General features: G+C 44.1%; 4 protein-coding genes across 12 annotated transcripts in view; 2 read left to right on the top strand and 2 right to left on the bottom strand.

The window, feature by feature from the left end:
* The window catches only part of slc24a2a (solute carrier family 24 member 2a), a 35,306-nt gene extending 28,941 nt beyond the window's left edge, over positions 1 to 6,365 (bottom strand). For 2 of the 8 annotated variants that reach the window (XM_077499596.1, XM_077499593.1), the window contains exons 1-2: positions 4,749 to 5,103; positions 2,565 to 3,603 (exon numbers count right to left, since the gene is read on the bottom strand). In XM_077499596.1, the coding sequence (XP_077355722.1) occupies positions 2,565 to 3,452 (888 nt within the window). In that variant the 5' untranslated portion in view covers positions 3,453 to 3,603; positions 4,749 to 5,103. Of the gene's footprint in view, positions 1 to 2,563; positions 3,604 to 4,748; positions 5,106 to 6,326 lie in introns of those variants that run through there. The other 6 variants (XM_077499590.1, XM_077499591.1, XM_077499594.1 and 3 more) reach the window with 6 other exon arrangements.
* Positions 6,366 to 9,652: 3,287 nt separating this feature from the next.
* rpl34 (ribosomal protein L34) lies at positions 9,653 to 10,636 on the top strand. The gene is made up of 4 exons (XM_077500022.1): positions 9,653 to 10,058; positions 10,129 to 10,228; positions 10,309 to 10,412; positions 10,509 to 10,636. Exons 1-4 carry the CDS (start codon positions 9,925 to 9,927, stop codon positions 10,591 to 10,593), a joined length of 423 nt encoding a protein of 140 aa, XP_077356148.1. The 5' UTR covers positions 9,653 to 9,924; the 3' UTR covers positions 10,594 to 10,636.
* Positions 10,637 to 11,237: 601 nt separating this feature from the next.
* Positions 11,238 to 12,742, top strand: ostc (oligosaccharyltransferase complex subunit). Its single transcript, XM_077500926.1, has 4 exons — positions 11,238 to 11,458; positions 12,098 to 12,191; positions 12,269 to 12,466; positions 12,552 to 12,742. The coding sequence occupies exons 1-4, from the start codon at positions 11,320 to 11,322 to the stop codon at positions 12,568 to 12,570; spliced, it is 450 nt and encodes a 149-aa protein (XP_077357052.1). The 5' UTR covers positions 11,238 to 11,319; the 3' UTR covers positions 12,571 to 12,742.
* Positions 12,743 to 13,012: 270 nt separating this feature from the next.
* On the bottom strand, positions 13,013 to 19,751 carry etnppl (ethanolamine-phosphate phospho-lyase). Of its 2 annotated transcripts, XM_077500924.1 has the most exons (13): positions 19,671 to 19,751; positions 19,449 to 19,567; positions 19,167 to 19,326; positions 18,073 to 18,147; positions 17,901 to 17,994; positions 15,515 to 15,631; positions 15,327 to 15,409; positions 15,033 to 15,258; positions 13,879 to 14,033; positions 13,719 to 13,808; positions 13,515 to 13,645; positions 13,407 to 13,451; positions 13,013 to 13,301 (listed from the first exon to the last, which is right to left on the bottom strand). In XM_077500924.1, the coding sequence occupies exons 1-13, from the start codon at positions 19,727 to 19,729 to the stop codon at positions 13,288 to 13,290; spliced, it is 1,368 nt and encodes a 455-aa protein (XP_077357050.1). In that variant the 5' UTR covers positions 19,730 to 19,751; the 3' UTR covers positions 13,013 to 13,287. The 2 variants fall into 2 exon arrangements, with proteins under 2 accessions (XP_077357050.1, XP_077357051.1); XM_077500925.1 differs by lacking the exon at positions 19,671 to 19,751 and having other exon boundaries at positions 19,426 to 19,492.
* Positions 19,752 to 20,010: the final 259 nt, after the last annotated feature.

Genomic DNA, 20,010 nt, shown 5'->3' on the forward strand with positions numbered 1-20,010 from the left:
CGGGGATTAGCGCATTGACTGACTGATGCAATAGAATTCTGCTGGATGACTTTGCATCGGGTTCACGGTCTGTCTATCTATGTCACAATTCAAGTGCATTACGCTCACTCGCTAAATTGCCAATTAAAGCCCAAAATAACACACGTGCGCACGTCCCCAAAGTGTCACGGCTTGATGAAAAATGGCGGCTCGTTGGAAGATTACGGTCCAATTAAATGTGGGCCTTTGCTGCGCCACCCACAGCAATACACCCGCAACGTCGTCGGCATCTACGATTGCTTCTTGAAGCGCACACGCAGAGTCATCAGTGTCTGCACCCAGAATGCTTTGCAGCTCAAGGTCACCTCGCTTGTCTGGCACTGAGCCGGCGCGCCTTCCTCCTCCCTCGCCTGTCAAACGAACCGATTGAGCGCGACCGTGCGCGACGCCACAAAAAAAAGTCAAAAGTGGCGCCTCTTCCTAGTGAATTTTTTTTTTAAAAACGTGCTCAGAGCAAATCCTGCCTTGATAACAGCTTTACGGGAACAATGCGCTCCAAAATTTCATTTCCACCTCATGTCACAAGGGAAGCTAAATCCGCGTGGATAATCTGCACGCTGGTGTCCGATGGCGCTGCGGTGCCAACGATGGGAACGGCCGCGCAAGCGTTTGCCGGCGTCGTTTGCGCCTCGGACAGTCGTCGGGTTCTGCTGACTCGCAGGGAGGTGAAGCGAATGGATCGCTTCGAACTTTCCGGGGATTTGGTACTCGGGCGACGACACAATTTGGGGAGCTTAACATTTGACTCTCTTTTATTAACCTCCGAGCCGAAACGAGCTTCTTTTTGTCTCAGCCGACATGATTTTTAAGTAGGGATATCGATACTACTTTTTTCCAGCTCAAGTCGTCACCGATACCAAGTACTGATACCACTTTTTGATGCAGAAAATTTCCCTGAAAAAAACAGATAATTTCGACAAGACTTATATATTCCTTAAAATTGCATGAAATTAATCGCAAATTTCTGTTCTTCTGATATTTAATTTGTAGTATTATCGGCTGCTGGACTGATACCTTGAAATTATGCTGCAATCGAGGATGGTCAGAAGTCGGACTTTTCCGACTTCAAACCACGAAGTGTGTAGGGCAGCGGTGTCAAAACGACGGCCTGGGGGCCATTTGCGGCCCGCCGTCCATTTTTTTTAGTGGCCCGCGACATATGCTAAAAAAAAATGGCATTTGACTCAGTTCAGATAAAATAAACAAAACAAACATTTTGGAGATGGTCAAAGTAAGAAGGGAGGGTATCGAAAAACAGGTGCCTTTAAAGGTTATTTTAGTTGACTCAAATTAATGAAAAAACTAAAACTAAAATTAAAAAAACAACATTGTTACCAAAATACAACAAAAACAAAAATGCTTTTTAAAAAACGAAAGCTAACTGAAACTACATTTTATGTTTACAAAACTAACTATAGCTACAGCAAACATGTCCTTCGTTTTAGTCTTTGGTAATTAATTTAATGCACGAGCCTTTGGGGATGATTTTAAATGTGATTTTTAGTAGATTTATTTTGATATAAACTGTAATAATGACGTTTGAAAGTATGTCACACAGAAGTGACATACTTTTCCATTTGAGGGCCACATACAGAAAATCAGAAGAGACCCAAGGGCCACATCATGTTATCAAGAGAAATTGTGTTTATAAATATTGTACAAATAATTTATTTGTGCTTTTGCATATTTAGAAAAATGCTACAGTATATAAAGCAATTTATTTGTAATATGGCAGCACGGGTTATTATTGTTTTGGAATTTTTCATTTTAGTTGGTTTTTAGTAGTTTTCAGGGTGGTTCTGTTAGTTTTTATTAGTTTAGTTCTTTAAAAAAAATGCTTAGTTTTAGTTTAGTTTGTTCGTTTCAGTATTAGTATTAGGTTTTGTAAAAAAAAAAAAAAAAAAAGAAAGGTTATTACTTGTGCGCAATATTTAAAAAACAACATGGGAGCAACCTCATCTTTTGGTGCTTTTCTATTGGCTGCTGCTAGATGGCGTCACTTCTGTGTGACATACTTTCAACCGTCATTATTACGGTTGATATCAAAATAAATCTAGTAAAAATCACATTTAAAATGATCCCCAAAGGGTCGTGCATTAAATTAATTACCAAAGACTAAAAAGAAGGACATGTTTGCTGTAATTATAGTTAGTTTTGTAAACATAAAATGTAGTTTCAGTTAGCTTTCGTTTTTATTTTATTTTGGTTATTTTGGTAAATAGTTTTTTGAATTTTGGTTTTAGTTTTTTCATTAGTTTTAGTTAACAAAAATAACCTTTTAATGGCACCTGTTTTTCGATACCCTCCCTTCTTTGTTTCTTTGACCATCTCCAAACATTTTTGTTTTGTTTTTATTTGATTTGAACTGAGTCAAATGCCATTTTTAGTACATGTCGCAGGCCGCAAAATGGCCCCCGGGCCGTAGTTTGGACACCACCGGGCTAACTGATATGGATGTGCGCGTCCTCAGAGTGGACGTTGGGCATCGGCCGATTTTGGGAAGATGACAAGAGAAGCCCGCTCACCTTGGGCTGCACCTCCACCTCCACCACTTGGTTCTTGCTCATGCAGTTCTTGACGAAGCCCTCCACGGTCCCGTTGAACTTCATGAAGATGACGTAGGCGGCGTATCCCGACAGCAGCGTGATACTTTCCCACACGGAGATGAAGTTGTCGAGGAAGAAGACGATGAGAAGGACGAGATCCAGGATGTAGAAGGAGACGTCGCGGAAGAGCGGCCACCACGTCAGGTTGAGGATCTCCTTGGAGAAGATGGCGCACATGCCGATGACGAAGAGGATGTTGAAGACGGCCGAGCCCACGATGGTGCCGATGCCCACGTTGCTGTGCGAGATGAAGACGCCGATGATGGACGTGAAGAGCTCCGGGGCCGAGCCGCCCGCCGCCATGAAGGTGGCGCCGGCCACGTCGTCCGAGATGGTCAGCTTCTCCGTGATGACCGTGAGCGCCGGGACGAAGAACTCGTCGCACACGATGGCCAAGGCGATGAACATGTAGATCATGCCGAACATGTGGAGGATCACCGCGCCCCGCCGCCTCTCCAGGAGAGTGAAAAGGTCCGGCGGGTACTCGCCTTGGCTTTCGCTGCCATTGGCCGTCGATTTCGTGGCGAGCGACTCGTTGGCTTCGTTCTGCTGCCGGCTGAAGAGCAGAGTCCTGTGGGGCGCGGGCTGGCGCAGGCTCTCCCGGGGGACCGCCGATTGGCCCGAACCGGCGTAGGTCCACGTCAAGGCACAGACGGAGACGGCACTTACGGCCAGCAGGCTCGCCGCCAAGCCCAAGATCCGCGCCGGCCTCAGTTTTCTCCGCAAACGCCGGTGAGCTCTCCGCTTGCAGGGAGCCGCCGCCGAGACGGGCTGCGGCTCCGCCGGACGGACGCGCGGCGGATCCATCTCTGGAGGCTTCTGTCGCGTACCGCTGGTTTGGTGGGATGAGGGCGGGGTTTTACCGGAGATGGTAAAACATGGTCTCAAATGAGTTGAAAGGACTGCTGGCACTTTCCTGGATCTTTCTTGCCAAACGTTCCCTTCATATTAGCCTCTGCTGGAAAAACAACAAAGAAGAAAGACGCAACGAGAAATTTAGAGCACGTGATTTTATCATTGTTGCCGTTGCAAGGCCGCAAAATACAAAAGTAACACCAGTTAGACCCCGCATGTTGCAATTTCATTTGTAAATAGTATTTACAGATAAGCTACTGAATGACGACAACAAAATATACCGGCACAACTGGATACATTATTACGGATTACACTAGGGGTGTTAAAAAAAAAAAAAAAAAAAAAAAAAAAAAAATCGATTCGGCAATATATCGCAATATTACATCACACAATTCTCGAATCGATTCAATAGGTGGTCAAATCGATATTTAAATATCCATTTTTGATGGAAAAATACTCACCAAAACGTCTTAGGGTTCACACCTTAAGCATGGAAAAATGATATATTAATGGAACATGAAGCCTTAATATTTTATTTCAATGCTGTTCAAACAGTTTCAGATAAATAAATAATACATTTTCATGCAAATCTTACAATGTACAAGTTTACTGATTAGTATTTTCTACATTTAAAAATAAAAATAAAAAATGGACTTATAAATTCGTAGCAGGATTAATCGGTATCGAATCGAATCGTGACCTATGAATCGTGATACGAATCGAATCGTCAGGTACTAGACAATTCACACCCCTCGATTACACCATATCAGTTGGAAATTAACACCTACTGTAACCTCCATTTCTGACAGCACAAACAACATTTTGCCAATTCTGTGCGCTGAAGAATTATAAATAACCCAAATAATCAAACATTGCAGATGATCTTTAATACACAACATGGAAAACTTAATAGGGGCAGGTGATTTTTTTTTTTTGGCATGCGCCAAAACTGCAGTAAGAGAAATAACAAGAAGGCCGTCGGATAACGGGCATCCGAGCCGTGATGACGCTGCTGAAAACGGCCGAACGCTATTATTATTATTATTAATCTTCGATTATTTTGACAGCCGAAGCCCATCTGTGTTTGCCGCTAACTCTGCCCTTTACTGATGCAGTCGCCCTCTCAGCTGTGTTCAGTGAAAAGAAAGAGAAGGGGAAAAAAAAACAAAAAACACACACGAGCCAACGCGCGATATGCACGCGGAGACGCATGACGCGCGTCTGCGGACGTGTGCGGTCTCGCCTTACCTTGGTCGGAGGCAACGGACGGCGGCAGGTTGCAAATTCGCAGTCCGGTGCCCTCTTTGCTCTCATTGAGCACAAAAAATGTCACCGGGCTCGGCTGTAGCGATGGGCAGAGGAGGAGCTTTTGACGGAGGAGGAGGAGGAGGCGGGGGGGTGGGAGGAAAAAAAAATGCGCACGCCTCCTCTCTCGCTTCACAGTCTCAGCTCAGCAGCATCCATCCTGCCTCGGATGAGAGCAAACGCGTTAATCGGTTGTTAAAAAAAAAGAAAGAAAAAGAAAGAAAGAAAAGCTTGTCAAATACAGCCAAGTGATGTGCTCAGCTGTGCTGGCCACGTGATCGAGAGCGATACAGTCAGGTAAAGAGGCGCATCTGCCCCCCCCCCCCCCCAACAAAAGGTTTAAGCTGCTGCATGTGTGGGGCTTTTTTGGTGATGCTGCATGTTACCGTGGTTACCGAGCAATGACAGCTTTCCTACTCTTTATGTCCCCTCTCCCCCTCCTCGGTCCTGCACGAACAGGTGGTCGTGCTTCAGACCGGACGCTGATTGATGGGCATGCCGGCATAAAGGTCATTTCAAGGTTACACGGAAGACGCAGCAGTGTGTTGGGTGATCTAAAATGCTCACATTTCTTCCAGCAACTGCAGCAGTGCACACTTTAGATGTCAAGTATGAAAGACAGGGAACACGTCTTTTACTGGATTGTCAGCGTATGCAAAAGTGGTGGTCAGCTACTCTGTATTTAGTTATGAAGTTATTGAGTTAGGCCAACTGACCGTTTGAGAATGTATGCAAACAAAAGGCAGGTGCCAGGGTAGAACGAGAGCAACCACTGCTAAAGTGTATATATTAGGGATGCATAATAAATATCGGACAGAAAACTATTGGACCAATATTATAAATGCTTGACAAGTGCATGAAAAAAAAAGAAAATAAATAAATTATTGAACATTTACAACAGATATAAAATGTGCGATTAATTTACGATTAATCGCGAATAAGTGTGGAAATCATGCGATTAATCGTGATAAACGTTAATTGACTGACAGCCCCAATAAAAAAAAAAAAAATTGAAAATAAATAAATTATTGAACATTTACAACAGATATAAAATGTGCGATTAATTCACGATTAATCACGATTAAGTGTGGAAATCATGCGATTAATCATGATAAACGTTAATTGACTGAGAGCCCCAATAGAAAAAAAAATGAAAGTAAATTATTGAACATTTACAACAGATATAAAATATATACGAGTAAGTGTGGAAATCATGCGATTAATCATGACAGCCCCACTAAATAAATACACAAAATCTAAAATAAATATAAACACATCTAAAATAAATAAACAAATCTAAAATAAATATAAATAAATTTAATATATGCACAAACACACATTATATATATATATATATATATATATATATATATATATATATATATATATATATATATATATATATATATAGGAGCAGGAAGTTATCAGTTATCGTGTTGGTGAAACCCCCCCCCAAAAAAACACTTATCATGCATCCCTAGTATATATACCGTACTGTATAATAAATCATGATTCACTGACCTTATTGATTGACCTTCCGCCATCCCCCGACGGGCTTTCTGTTACCTAACAGGAAACACAGAGGCAGATGGCATTAAAAGAAGCTCCCTCACTCTATCGACACTGTTTGCATTCATAGAAACCCTCAATATGTGTTTGGGATCGAAACAAAATGGACGTGGACATTTACCATGCATCATTTCTTTCATAAAAGTCTGCATGAGGCCTCCATGGAGCCCCCTTGAAGGCCCCACGCTGGCAAGTCTCATCAACTTTTTCAACGTGATTACATGGACTGCTGAGTGGACATGTAAGGCAATGAGAGGGGGATGTTCTCATAAGACTCGTCATTAAAATGCACTATTAAAAAAAAAAAGTCCATCTAATCAGCGGTCCTCACGCCAGCTCTGCCGATGACATTTTTCTCATCGAACCAGATCCCTCCAGGCCATCACCTCTTTTTACCCCCCCAACAATGGCTTGGCAACCGCGCCGCTCGCGGTCTGGCTGCCTTCCCAACATAAAAGTGTTGACTGGTCACGCGTGGGTCATGAAGGAGGAGGGGATGGGACGGGGGCAATGATTGTTTTGATTTGACAAAAACAAGAGAAATTTCCATGCCGGCGCTGCCGCGCCCACTTCTGAACCGGCGCACCAGGCCCACCCCTCGCTCGGGCCCGGCGGCTAAATCCGAGCTTTTGTGTTCCACATAGTTGTATAGATTTGTCAGCAGTGGGGCGGGGGGGCAGATAGGGCGATGATAAGCAAACGAGTTTTTCCAGTGAACGGGGAAGGACAATTGAGCGAGTTCCGGGAGCTATCGAGCTAGCGTGATTGTAAAGGTCTATCAATAATGACTTTCGGTCACATGCGACGCTTCTCCAGCTGATTAAATGCTGGAAGCCTCAAATCGGAGGCTCCACTCGCCGCCCAGGAAAACCCAGTCAGCAAAACTAAAAAGGCCATCGGTGGGATTCTGGGAAAATCAACCTGCGATTCTCTTAAAACGTATCACCAATGACACGTGGCTCCGAGTATTTAAAGCGAGACGAAAACAGGAAAGTGGAGAGATGAATCTGTTTGCTTGCGCCGGGGAGATGAATAAATTGATAATCCTCAGGCAGGTTTGATGGTTACTGCAAGTACTCGAGCTGATTAGGCGGTAGCTGAAAGTGAGATGCTGCTTGAAGGATTTCACATGGTACATATATTCCAATTTTGAGCGTACCGAGTTCCCACATGGAAGATAAAAACTAGTTGCGGGGCAGAAAGTGTATTGTGGCCATACACTACTTAGTAAACAAATGCAGCAAAGTTCGAAATTATTGGCAGTGGTTTGATCATTTAAGTGCTAATATTTGTTTATAAAAAACAATTCCAATAAATACAATTTCATGATTGCCGAGTGGCAACATGTTTTTTCTGAAGATGCTAATTCCATTTGTGGATACACAAAAGCATATTAAGCGTCTTTTCACTCAAGCCGTCCTTCTCGTTAACGCCACCGGAGGGAGCCTCTGTTGTTGCAATACACCAGAGGATTCTGTTATCTGAAGTGTCAGGATGTGGCAGCCATTTTGCATTCGCACAACAGCAAACAAAATACAGTGGGGGGGGGGGTTCCGTAGTACGAATTTGTTAAAGTGTCAAAACAATTGCATAACTTTACCATTATTACGATAAGACAAAACTGTAATGAGTTTAATCTGAAATCTGGATCATGTATGTACTTTTATGTTTAAAACAAAAGTATATAACAAACAAATACCGAGGTTCCCTTCCAACACGCGATGCGCATCTCGTTCCTGTGGCAGTTCAGACAAAAAAGTGGGACCGTATCGATCCACAGGCTTCAGCTCACGATAACGCGGGAAGGACACCGCGTGACCTTTGGCGGTGGAACATGGCCGCTTAATATTTCATGGCTTTCCGTGGGCGGGAGACAAAAAGAGTGGCCAGATGTGCCGAGGGAGACGCGGGAAGCTTTGGCAGCTTTGTGTGAGGGACGAGGAAATTGACACAGGGAGATTGACAAGGTCAACCCTGTCTCGCTGGTGCAAGCAGGATGGAAACAAACAACCGAGTAATCGAGTACAAATACTCTGCGATGAGCTCAAGTGGCAAACTGTCAAGCGAAGGGAAGGGGCGGGGCTCCGCTTGAGAAATATTTCACTCTCCCAATGTCAGTTGGGAAGGCAAAAGCGCGAGCTGTGATTCTATTCTAATCACGGTCGATTTATTTAAACGGGAGCAGCAGGTTTAAATCTCAGCAGATTACATGGAATTCCCAAGGAGAAGTGTGGGAGGGCACTGGGGGGGGGTCGGGGAGGATTGCGTAATGGCGTGTGCTTGAGGTGACGTGCTTCACCAAACAGTTTGTTGTAAACTCGAATACAAAAACCTTGGATGCAGATTTAAATCAAATATGATGCAGTCTTTTGAAACTATTACATTTGACAAGATTAAGTTACAGATGTTACTCATTTTGGACTATATTTCTCTGTGTGTGTGGTAGTGGTGGTTGGGGGCCGTCCTTAATTTGAATCTTCTGATGAAAAAGCAGGTTAATCCCACATCCCAGCCCTGCCTGATGATCTAATCACATTGTTCTCTAAACAGGTTGCAAACTCAAGTCTGGGGGACAAATTAAGTGCCAAGTTTACCTCATGTTTCTTGCAAAATGGACGTTAGTTTTATTTTGGCTGAAAATTCTTCAATTTTACCACACAAGCATTCTTGTTCTTCTTCTTATTGTTGTTGTTGTTGTTATTATTACAAAATTACAAAATAATGAGTGGTTAGCACGTCCGCCTCCCAGTTCTGAGGACTCGGGTTCGAGTCCAGGCTCCGGCTTTCCTGGGTGGAATTTGCATGTTTGCAATAATAATCCAGCGATTAATATCCACGGGGGAATGTGTCATGTCTTTTGCCAGTAAAACCCTTTAAAAATTATCTGCCTAATCTTAAATAATAATAATAAAAATTAAAAAAAAGACATGCAGGGAAGATGTATTTGTTAGTTATCATTTGCTAATTTTGCATTTTTCTGTTTTCAGCCAAAACTAGCTCGTTATTAAATGCATAAAATTCAAAGCAAACATTTTTACGTTGTACAATTCAGAGCACGTGCATTTTTGTTGTATTTTTTCTTCTTTTACTTGCATCAGCACATACACTTTTCAAAACTATTATTTTTACACGCGTGCCTGTAGGGTCATGCAGTACATCGTCATCGCCAGTAGAGGGCATGGCAACAACAGGCCAGAAGGCGCTTTAAACATTCCACATCCGCCTTCGCCCTTCCTCTTCCGGTCACAGCGATAGCAGGTATGGCGGCTATGGAAACTCCGTTGAATAACCGTTTGCGAATCCGCTTGAATCCTTCTCACATTAGCGTTTACAATCGATTTCACGAAACATGGATACTAACAGTATCTCGACCCCATTACTCGTGTGACAATTTTTCTGTTGGTCGGCTTGTAAGTTTTGTTGTCGATGTGATCGTGAGGCCGCTGCCGGTTAACATCATTTGCCGTTCGCTGTAACCACAAGCCAACTCTTTTGAAAACCTATTAAGTCTGGTTTGTGTTCGAAATGACTCCTTCCCGTAACTGCGCATATGGCATTTGTTATGGTGACGAACGCGTTCGCCATTTTAACTCCAGTGTTTTGTTTTGGCAGTTTGAAAATGGTGCAGCGCCTGACTTACCGACGTAGGCTGTCCTACAACACGGCGTCCAACAAGACTAGACTGTAGGTGTCTGTGGCCCGTGTTTGTGGCCGCTTGTGCAGCTGTGTAACGGCCGCCTCCCGTGTCTTGCAGGTCCCGGACGCCTGGTAACCGCATCGTGTACCTGTACACCAAGAAGGTGGGCAAAGCCCCCAAATCAGCGTGTGGCATTTGCCCAGGAAGACTGCGCGGAGTAAGTTGGAAGGAAGCGTGCCGGAGCAGCTCCGTGATTGGATGTCTTGTGCAGGTGCTTACTTTGCGCGTTCTTCCCAGATCCGGGCTGTGAGACCACAGGTTCTCATGAGGCTCTCCAAGACCAAGAAGCACGTCAGCAGGGCTTACGGAGGCTCCATGTGCGCCAAGTGTGTGCGTGACAGGTATGAAGGAGCACAGTCAAAAGGGAGAAAGAATGTCTGTTAATGTTGTTAATGTTTTATTTAAAAAAAACAAAAACAATAATCACCTTTTTCTAGGATCAAGCGTGCTTTCCTGATCGAGGAGCAGAAGATCGTCGTCAAGGTGCTCAAGGCGCAAGCACAGAGTCAGAAGTCCAAGTAATATGCCTGTTTGTATTGCCACAATAAAGAAAAAACAAAATAAATGGATTGTGTGAGTTGATCTCATTTCATCAAGTTGACAAATTGATGTCAAGTGTGCTTCTTGGGCTCCCTCTAGTGGTACCTGAACGACTTTTTTTTTTTTTTTTTTTTTTTCTCCCCCAATACATGTGCATTCAATGTTAAAATGTATTTTTGGGGTTGGTACTAAAAAAAAATTGACACTGTAAAAAGGTCCACTTTATGTTCTTTGTTTTTATTGCTTTTTGCCAGTTGCCAACAGAATAGCTTTGTTTCCTTGCATGTGTGCATTCAACAGACATGGCACTACACTGGGAATAAGTGGGCGATTGCGCCCCTCCAGCATTTAATTTGATATTTTAAAATCTATTATTTTTTTTCTCAGCCCCCATTAGTATAGAATTGGTCAAGCTTCCATTGAGCCCTGTACGAAAACATCCAAGAGCCATCCCTGACGTGCACACATTCCTCGCTAGCAACAATAAAACATACAATTTATCCATTTTATTTAACCCAATTTAAGTTATTTTCTGTCAAGTAAATTCGAGGCAAAAGCGAAATACATACAGTATACAGTATTTTTGCGCAAAATAAAAAGAAACGTCACTCACTTGACTTCCGGGACACGTCACCAAATGCTTCCGAGACGTCCGGTCAGGCAGCAGCAAGCGGAACAACAAGCTTCTTGGTCCTCTTCGCCAACGTGATGGAGACTTTGTACAGCATCCCGTTCACCGTTCTCGAATGCCCCAACGTGAAGCTGAAGAAGCCGTCTTGGCTGCACATGCCGTCGGCCATGAGCGTCTACGCGCTCGTCATCCTTTCATACTTTCTCATCACCGGAGGTGAGGCAAGCGACGGACCGACGCGCGAACGTTCTCTGACAGACAAGGCGACGCAACCCAACACATTTGATCAGATTATTCGCGTTCAAACATAAAACGGAGCCACTGCAAGTGCCGTCGTTCGTGTGGATCTGCCTCAAAACGCTGAAAGGAGGCAAGCTAGCATTAGCCACCAAATTGGATGAATTGAACGTCCGAGGAAATGACTGAACGTATGTTGGCAAGGCCAAACTCGTTTCACGGCTTGTCGACATTTTTAGATTAGATATTAGATTGCACTTGATTGTTAATTAAATCTGCTTAATAGAAAAGAGTTTGGATCCTACTCGGTCGCACAGTGATTACGTCATCGTGTCGTATAATTATTACGTCAGTTCGGTGACGGTCTGAAATAAATACTGTAGTTATTAAAATGAAGCGATATTGCTGTACTTGACTTTGTACCCCGCAAATTAATATTAAACCTTTATTTTTAAAGACCAGGTGAGATAGAACATCTTTTACAATGGCCAAGAAGGCAGCAAGTTACCCATAATCATAAAACATAAACACATACAAATAGGAAGAAATCAAAACAATGTGAAATCGTCAAAATTATAATGAGTGCAGTTGGAAATGACTTATTTTTTTTTCTGCCAGGTATCATCTATGACGTAATCGTGGAGCCGCCGAGCGTGGGCTCGATGACAGATGAGCACGGGCATCAGCGGCCGGTGGCGTTTCTGGCGTACAGGTGAGCGCATTGCCCAGGTTGGAACCATTATGCAAATGATGCGAGCATGTTTTTTTTGTTTTTTTTGCGCTGTGCAGGGTGAACGGCCAATACATCATGGAGGGCCTTGCGTCCAGCTTCCTGTTCACCATGGGAGGCCTGGGCTTCATAATCCTGGACCGATCCAACGCGCCCAACATCCCCAAGCTCAACCGCTTCCTGTTGCTCTTCATCGGCTTCGTCAGCGTCATCCTCAGCTTCTTCATGGCACGAGTGTTTATGCGCATGAAGTTGCCGTAAGTTTCCGGAACTTTCGATGTTTGTGACCACTCCATTTGGCTCACTTTTTTTATTTATTTATTTATTTTTCCTCCTCACCAGGGGATATCTTATGGGATGAATTCAACTGTGGATGATAATTCATCTGGATTGAAAGCACTGATGTTGCGGCAGAAATTCAATCGAGATAAACCAGCAATGGAAATGAAGCATGAAGTGGATTTTTTTTTTTTTTTTTTTTTGGAACTCTTTTTGTAACAATCCTGAATAAAGCAGTTTTCAGAAACTCTTAAGGCGGTGCAAGTTGATTGAGGAAAAATAACTCACTAATGTTTTTGATGCTGCATTTAATGACTGAAAAGCTTTCATTCATTTCACTGAGAGTGAGAAAGAAGCACGGAAACCGCTCATGATTACATTTTAAAAGGAGCACCTGCGAATCTGTTTATAATCAGAAACCACGTGAATTAAATATGATCAAACACAGCGTGTAAATGCCCCTACAGGAGTCGACGGCATTTGCCACATGGTATGTTGAGTAGGAACGTACCGTTACCCCGATGTCCTTAAACGTCCCGTTGAATCAATTTATTCAGCACCAATAAACCAGGACGTCGCACGTATGAACTTGCGTTTCACGTGTTTCATACTTGACTAGGTCAAGTCCCTAAAAACAACAAATACCTGACTGAGCAGGCTTTGCCTCGCAGTTTATCCTCCTCCTCCATCTTATTTGACAATCAAGCTTTTCATTGTGCTGTCAGCAAACGCGCTTGCTCGGTCTCATGATGTCTTGACACCTTGACTGCCAAGCGGCTGTGATGATGTGGAAGTGTGTTTATCCAGTTTCACCTTAAGCAAACAAGAAAAATGTTGCCTGTGACGTTTTCATGCCAGGTTATGTCATTCCTGCTACAAGTACACAAATGATTGACTTTGTTTTGACCTCATTCTTACCATTTATTGTGTTGGTAGTATTCAAACCTGTGGCTGCTTCAATTTCTGGGAGAAAAACAATCTGTCAAAACGCAAGATTCGTTTTTTTTTTAGGTCTTCTCATCGCACCTGTGAGAATGGCGTCCATTTTGTCCACTACGAAGTCGGCGTCTTCGGTGCTGAAGCACATGGGGGGCTTGAACTTGAGCACGTTGCGGTGCGGCCCGTCGGCGCTAAGCAACACCCTCTCTTCCTTCAACCTGGCCGCAACAAGGGTCAAAGGCGATAATTCTGGCTGGGCGCGTTCACTAAGCAAGCGTTGACATCTCTTACCGATATATGACCTCTTGGGCCTCCGCCGTCGCCGGTGTGAGCTTGGACCTGTCCCTCACGAGTTCCACGCCGACAAACAGGCCACGACCCCTGCAGGAGGTCACACGGTTATTCCTCGCCGCCGCCGGCGGAGGCACACTTTATCGGACTCGGTTGTTACCTGATGTCACCGATCAGAGGGTGCTTCTCCTTCTGTTTTTCCAGCAGGGAGGTCAGGTACCCTCCGACCCGCAACGCTTTACCCTGCAGGTCCTCTTTGGCGATCACGTCCAGCACGGCCAGGCCGATGGCGCACGAGACCGGGTTACCGCCGAACTGAAAACATGCACAGGGTAGCGTTAAAAGCATGTATACATTTTTTTGGGCGGCCATTTTGAAGGCTCCTTTGCCTTGTGCAATCTTGCTACATATTACGTAAAACAAAAAGCTCCTGCAGCAATTTACCTCAATTTTAAGTAGTACTGCTAATATTGTTTCTTATAGGAAGCTTTCTTTTTGTTGGATGTTTCTTCTGTCACATTTTTAGGCCTCCCGCCCCTTTTTTTTTTGGTGCCAATTTGCAGGCTTACATTTTTCAAACCAATTGATATACATCCGATTATCATTTTCAAAATAAAACTGACTGGGTTTAGTTTGGGTCATGCAAGGGTTATGTTTGGGTCATGACCGTGAAGTCAAGTGTCTGTTTTTGAACTAATGTAACCATCATCTGGTTTCAACTAGAAAAAAAAACGCCATGTGATGTCAAGAATCTTTAATCTCTTTTACTTGGTCAACAGCCAATCCGATCAATTCACTGTCTATTTAAGACAAACCGAGAAGTGTGTGTTTGTCGGATTATTACCTCTGTTCCTCTGTGCATCTCCACAGCCCAAGGGGGCTTGGCAGCTCGAAAATAAAGTTAGTGTCAGTCCGTTAAGTAGCTCGGCAGAAGTTGTGTGAATGGATTTCAAATAAGAGTGAAAAGAGGAAGTGACATGTTAGCTGCTTCAATTTTGCTAGCTTAACAGCGCTCTATGTTGGTCCTTTTTTGTCAACAAAAAATATAGTACATCAATTATTGAAATTCTCATTCTTCTTCAAATAAACACTGATCATGATCTTGTAACCACTTTTAATTGTAATTTAGATTTTTGATCAAATACAACATCAACATTATTGAACGGAATGGTAAGGTACTTTCAATCGATACGCTAATAAGGTCAAAATTGTTATCTTCATTAAAATGTGTTGAACTAAAGTGGGCCAGTCTGAGCCAAGAAACTGATTGATATTCATACCTTAATGATGATTGCATCAGCGCATGGCTCTCACCGTGTTGAAGTACTCGATTCCTGACGACACGAAGGCCTCGGCCACCTCCCTAGTGGTGACCACGCACGACATGGGGTGCCCGTTGCCAATGGGCTTGCCCATGGTGACGACGTCGGGCACAAAGTCGTCGCCTTGCAGCTGGAAGGCCCAGAAGTGGCTGCCGACCCGGCCGAAGCCCACCTGGACTTCGTCGGCGATGAAAAGCCCACCCGCTCTGTGGACGTGTCTATGAGGGGCGACAATGAGCGATTTAGTCAAGTGCAAAGACGGTTAAGGTCTCTCGCGCGTACATACTCGGCCACTCGCTGAAAGTAGCCCGCGGGGGGGATGACTTGCCCGCCGCAACTTTGCAGTGACTCGGCAATAAAAGCGGCGATCTGTCGGGAAGACGTGTCATGATAACCGGATGAGCTCTTTTAACCCTCACATACTGATCAGGGTTCAAATGACTCAATCGAAATCAAGGCTTGACATGATAGCACCTTTCCTCCTTGACTTTGCACTCGCCGGATGAGATCTCGGACTTCATCGGCGTATGCTTTTGCAGGATCCGGGTGGTCCCTTTTGTATTTGCCTCTGTACACGTCCGGGCTCGGGGCCTGACGAGGACACAAATCAGCCTCAAATAATAAGGAGAGTCGTTTCTTTTCAGTGGTTTGTCACACATATTCATGAAACCCACAGACCTACTTTTCAGAAGTCCAATTTCACCTACAGTAAACACTGAACGACTTTCACTTTTTGAATTGAACTACGAGAATATATGTATATATTTGTGCAGCAGTTTTGCGAATCAATTAACCTCTATTGAGGAGCAACTTGCTTTTTTTTTTTTTTTAAATTAACTCATTCACTGCCATTGACGGCAAAAGACGTCAAATGATGTAGTTTTTTCTGGGCTGGCAGTGTGCCATTGACGGCAAAAGACGTCAAATGATGTAGTTTTTTTCTGGGCTGGCAGTGAATGTGTTAATATGTCAGCTTATCTGCAATTGGCTGGCAACCAGCTGAGATAGGCTCCAGCACCCCCCGCGACCCTTGTGAGGAATAAGCGGTCAAGAAAATGGATGGATGGATGGATGGATGTCAGCTTATAGGCCTTAATTACCTCCTAGCTGGAGTAGCCTAGTGCAATTAATTTCCGTTTCTGTTTAGCAAGTATATTTTTTCTCCTATTAACTTATTAATTTGCCTGCTATTTTGATGTTCAAGATGTTCGCTTTAAGTTTGTGAAAACGGACTTAATCACCACAACCTCTTAATTTCTGTGTTATAGGCGCTAGCTGCGTCAGCTTAGCAATTAGCATGGCTTATCCGTTTTCGTCCCTTCGTGAAAACAATACTTGTCAGATGTGTATCTTGTTTTCCGCTGTGGATGTGATGCTTACTAACTCAGTACTCAGTGAGTCCGTAACTTGTTTAGCAATACTAGTCGCAGTTAAGCTTGTTGCTAGCCGCGTCAGTCTTATGCTAGCTTAGCAATTAGCATGGCTTATCCGTTTTCGTCCCTTCGTGAAAACAATACTTGTCAGATGTGTATCTTGTTTTCCGCTGTGGATGTGATGCTTACTAACTCAGTACTCAGTGAGTCCGTAACTTGTTTAGCAATACTAGTCGCAGTTAAGCTTGTTGCTAGCCGCGTCAGTCTTATGCTAGCTTAGCAATTAGCATGGCTTATCCGTTTTCGTCCCTTCGTGAAAACAATACTTGTCAGATGTGTATCTTGTTTTCCGCTGTGGATGTGATGCTTACTAACTCAGTACTCAGTGAGTCCGTAACTTGTTTAGCAATACTAGTCGCAGTTAAGCTTGTTGCTAGCCGCGTCAGTCTTATGCTAGCTTAGCAATTAGCATGGCTTATCCGTTTTCGTCCCTTCGTGAAAACAATACTTGTCAGATGTGTATCTTGTTTTCCGCTGTGGATGTGATGCTTACTAACTCAGTACTCAGTGAGTCCGTAACTTGTTTAGCAATACTAGTCGCAGTTAAGCTTGTTGCTAGCCGCGTCAGTCTTATGCTAGCTTAGCAATTAGCATGGCTTATCCGTTTTCGTCCCTTCGTGAAAACAATACTTGTCAGATGTGTATCTTGTTTTCCGTTGTGGATGTGATGCTTACTAACTCAGTACTCAGTGAGTCCGTAACTTGTTTAGCAATACTAGTCGCAGTTAAGCTTGCTGCTAGCCCCATCAGTTTTATGCTAGCTTAGCAATTAGCATGGCTTCTCCGTTTTTTTTTTTCCTCATCATCCCTTCGTGAAAACAATACTTGTCAGATGTGTATCTTATTTTCCGCTGTGGATGTGATGTTTACTAACTCAGGACTCAGTGAGTCTGAAACTTGTTTAGCAATACTAGTCACAGTTAAGCTTGCTGCTAGCCGCGTCAGTCTTATGCTAGCTTAGCAATTAGCATGGCTTCTCCGTTTCTCCTCATCATCACTTCCTGAAAAACCATACTTGTCAGATGTGTATCTTATTTTCCGCCGTGGAGGTGATGTTGACTAACTCAGGAGTGAGTCGGTAACTTGTTTAGCCACACTAGTAGTCGCGGTTAAGCTTGCTGCTAGCTAGCTAGCACCAAACTAACTTTGACAATCAACCACCTACGTCTCTTGCGTAGGTTGACGTTCAGTGCATTGCGTCAAGTCCGGAGAAGATTTTGGCAAAATTGCTACAGTTCAATATAAGTGATTTTCCGTTTTGGGATGTAATGTTTTGTTTCATAGAGGCGCAAAATCCAAATTTTGACCGCAAACTGTGATGCAAATCAACTTATTTTGAGCTTTGATATGGATGCAAATTTAAGGTGGTTATTTTGTTGTGGAAAATGAGGCCATGCCGCAATTGTGAATGTTTTAATTGCACTCACCACGTGGACAAACGGTTTGGGCGGCGCGTCTGCCATATGGCGGAACTTATAGGGGCTGATTTCGATGAGAGACGTCACGTGGCCGTGATAGGCGCTGAAACAAAACACAAACAAGTCGTTCAAAGGGGGAGGGGTCAACGTGGGGAGAGCGGGCCCGCACCTTTTGACTCACTTGTCCAGGGTGATGATATCTTGGCAGCCCGAGTACTGGCGTGCGAGGCGGAGCGCCAGGTCGTTGGCTTCCGATCTGGGTTGAAAAGGGCGCCAAGGTCAATGGGATTCACTCACCGTCGTCCGGTTTACTGAGTCACCGTTAAACACACACACGCGCGCGCGCGCGATCGCTCGAGGCCGCACGTGTGTTTCACTTGCACGTCATTTCTGCTGACAAGCGACACACACAACTCAAGCGATAACACGTTATTCAAATACGAACCGTTTTGTTTGCGGACTCAAGTTAAAAGCAGCTTTTTTTTTCGTGAGCTGTTAGCAAAACAAAAAAGCAAATGAAACACTTGAGGGTAATGTTTGCGATAGTTGGCGTAGTTACTTATTGACGCATCTCGCTGCCACCTGACCTTTGACCTATCTGCGCAAACGTCATAGCATGTTGATTTATGACTCGGTGGGGAGAATTCTTTTGGATGTACAGGTCATAAAGATGACATTCTTTATCATGTTTCAAATGTGCTGACTCATTACCGTTACACTCCTCCACTTTAAAGGAACAGTATGCAATCACCAAACAGTCATACTTTGTTGTATTTTTCTCAATAATCGTCTTCCTGACATCTGCACCAGTATGCTGTAATCCTTGGTTGCTCGAATTTAAGTAACACTATATAATAATTTTAGCTACATTTCTGATGCATATTCCTTGACTTAAAGCAACAGTATGTAAGTCCTTTCTCTTAAGGTGCACAATGTAAGCTTGAATAAGAGAAATTCAAGCATTTTATTGGACTGAGGTGAGTGATAATGAATGCAGTTGGAGCAGCCATATTATCATGAATATTTTGTCATTACCGGATTTAAAAAAATGAATGGGAAAAAAAAAAAAGTAAGACACAAAGTAAATAAAACATTTGAAGTGTAACGAGTGCGGTGGAGTTCTGTGCCCGCCGTTGTTTTCCGAGTCGGACGAGTTTTGCGGAATGCGGTGTAGCCGCAAGTCAGCTGCAGGCGAGGGCGAGATGAAGAGACATACGAGAGGCGGTTCCGCTTCCCCGTTCCGCCGCCGCCGCCGCCGTGTGCGTGCGTACTCACCCGGAGTTGACAAAGTAGAAGACCGAGAGGCTTTCAGGCAAAGTGGCCTGCAGCTTCTGCGCGTACAGCACCAGGTTGTCGTGCAGGAAGCGCGAGTTGGTGTTGAGCGTTTCCATCTGCCGCGCGCCCGCCGAAACTACATCTGGGTGACAGTGACCCACTAGTGTGGAGGGGGGAAAACAAAAAAACAAATCGTGAGACAGGTGTATGCTGTGGCTGCCCAGCAACCATCAAAATTTCTATCTAATCATCATCGCACTTTTTGTTGTGATGACGTCATACCGTGCGCCACATTGTTGATGCAGTCCAGGTAGCGCTGACCCCTCTCATCAAACATGTACTGACCCCTGGCGCGCACCATCTTAATGGGGTCTTCACTGAAGAAGATTTTACATGATGGCCTGCATAGTAGAAAGGAAGAAAAAAAAAAGTCAGTCAGGTAGTCAAAGGAGGGAAAAAAAAAAAAAAAGTCGTCTTGAATAAACAAACACATTTTGTTCATACCCAATGAGCTTCCGCCTCAGGTCGATGGTCTGCGTTTTGGCCAACTTCTCGGCGCACATCGTGCAAGTGTTCCAACGGGCTGACGACTTCACGCACTTTTTGGCCTGACGAGGCGCGCCGCCCATTTGTGAGGGTGACCGAGGACACGCGCGTCTCAACTCTGCGCGGCTCTGCTGCCACCTGCTGGCAACGCGCGTGCATCACCTTGCCGTTTTCTTTTTTTTTTTTAATTTGACCATGATCTGAGGAGTGACTGCTGCGAGGTCCCTATTGTATTGGTTGAAATTATTATTTTAATGAATTAGCATTTCAGGTTGTATGTGTCACTTAGATCTGCGAA

This window comes from Festucalex cinctus, chromosome 16 (genome assembly GCF_051991245.1).
Source record: "Festucalex cinctus isolate MCC-2025b chromosome 16, RoL_Fcin_1.0, whole genome shotgun sequence".
Classification (NCBI taxonomy): domain Eukaryota; kingdom Metazoa; phylum Chordata; class Actinopteri; order Syngnathiformes; family Syngnathidae; genus Festucalex; species Festucalex cinctus.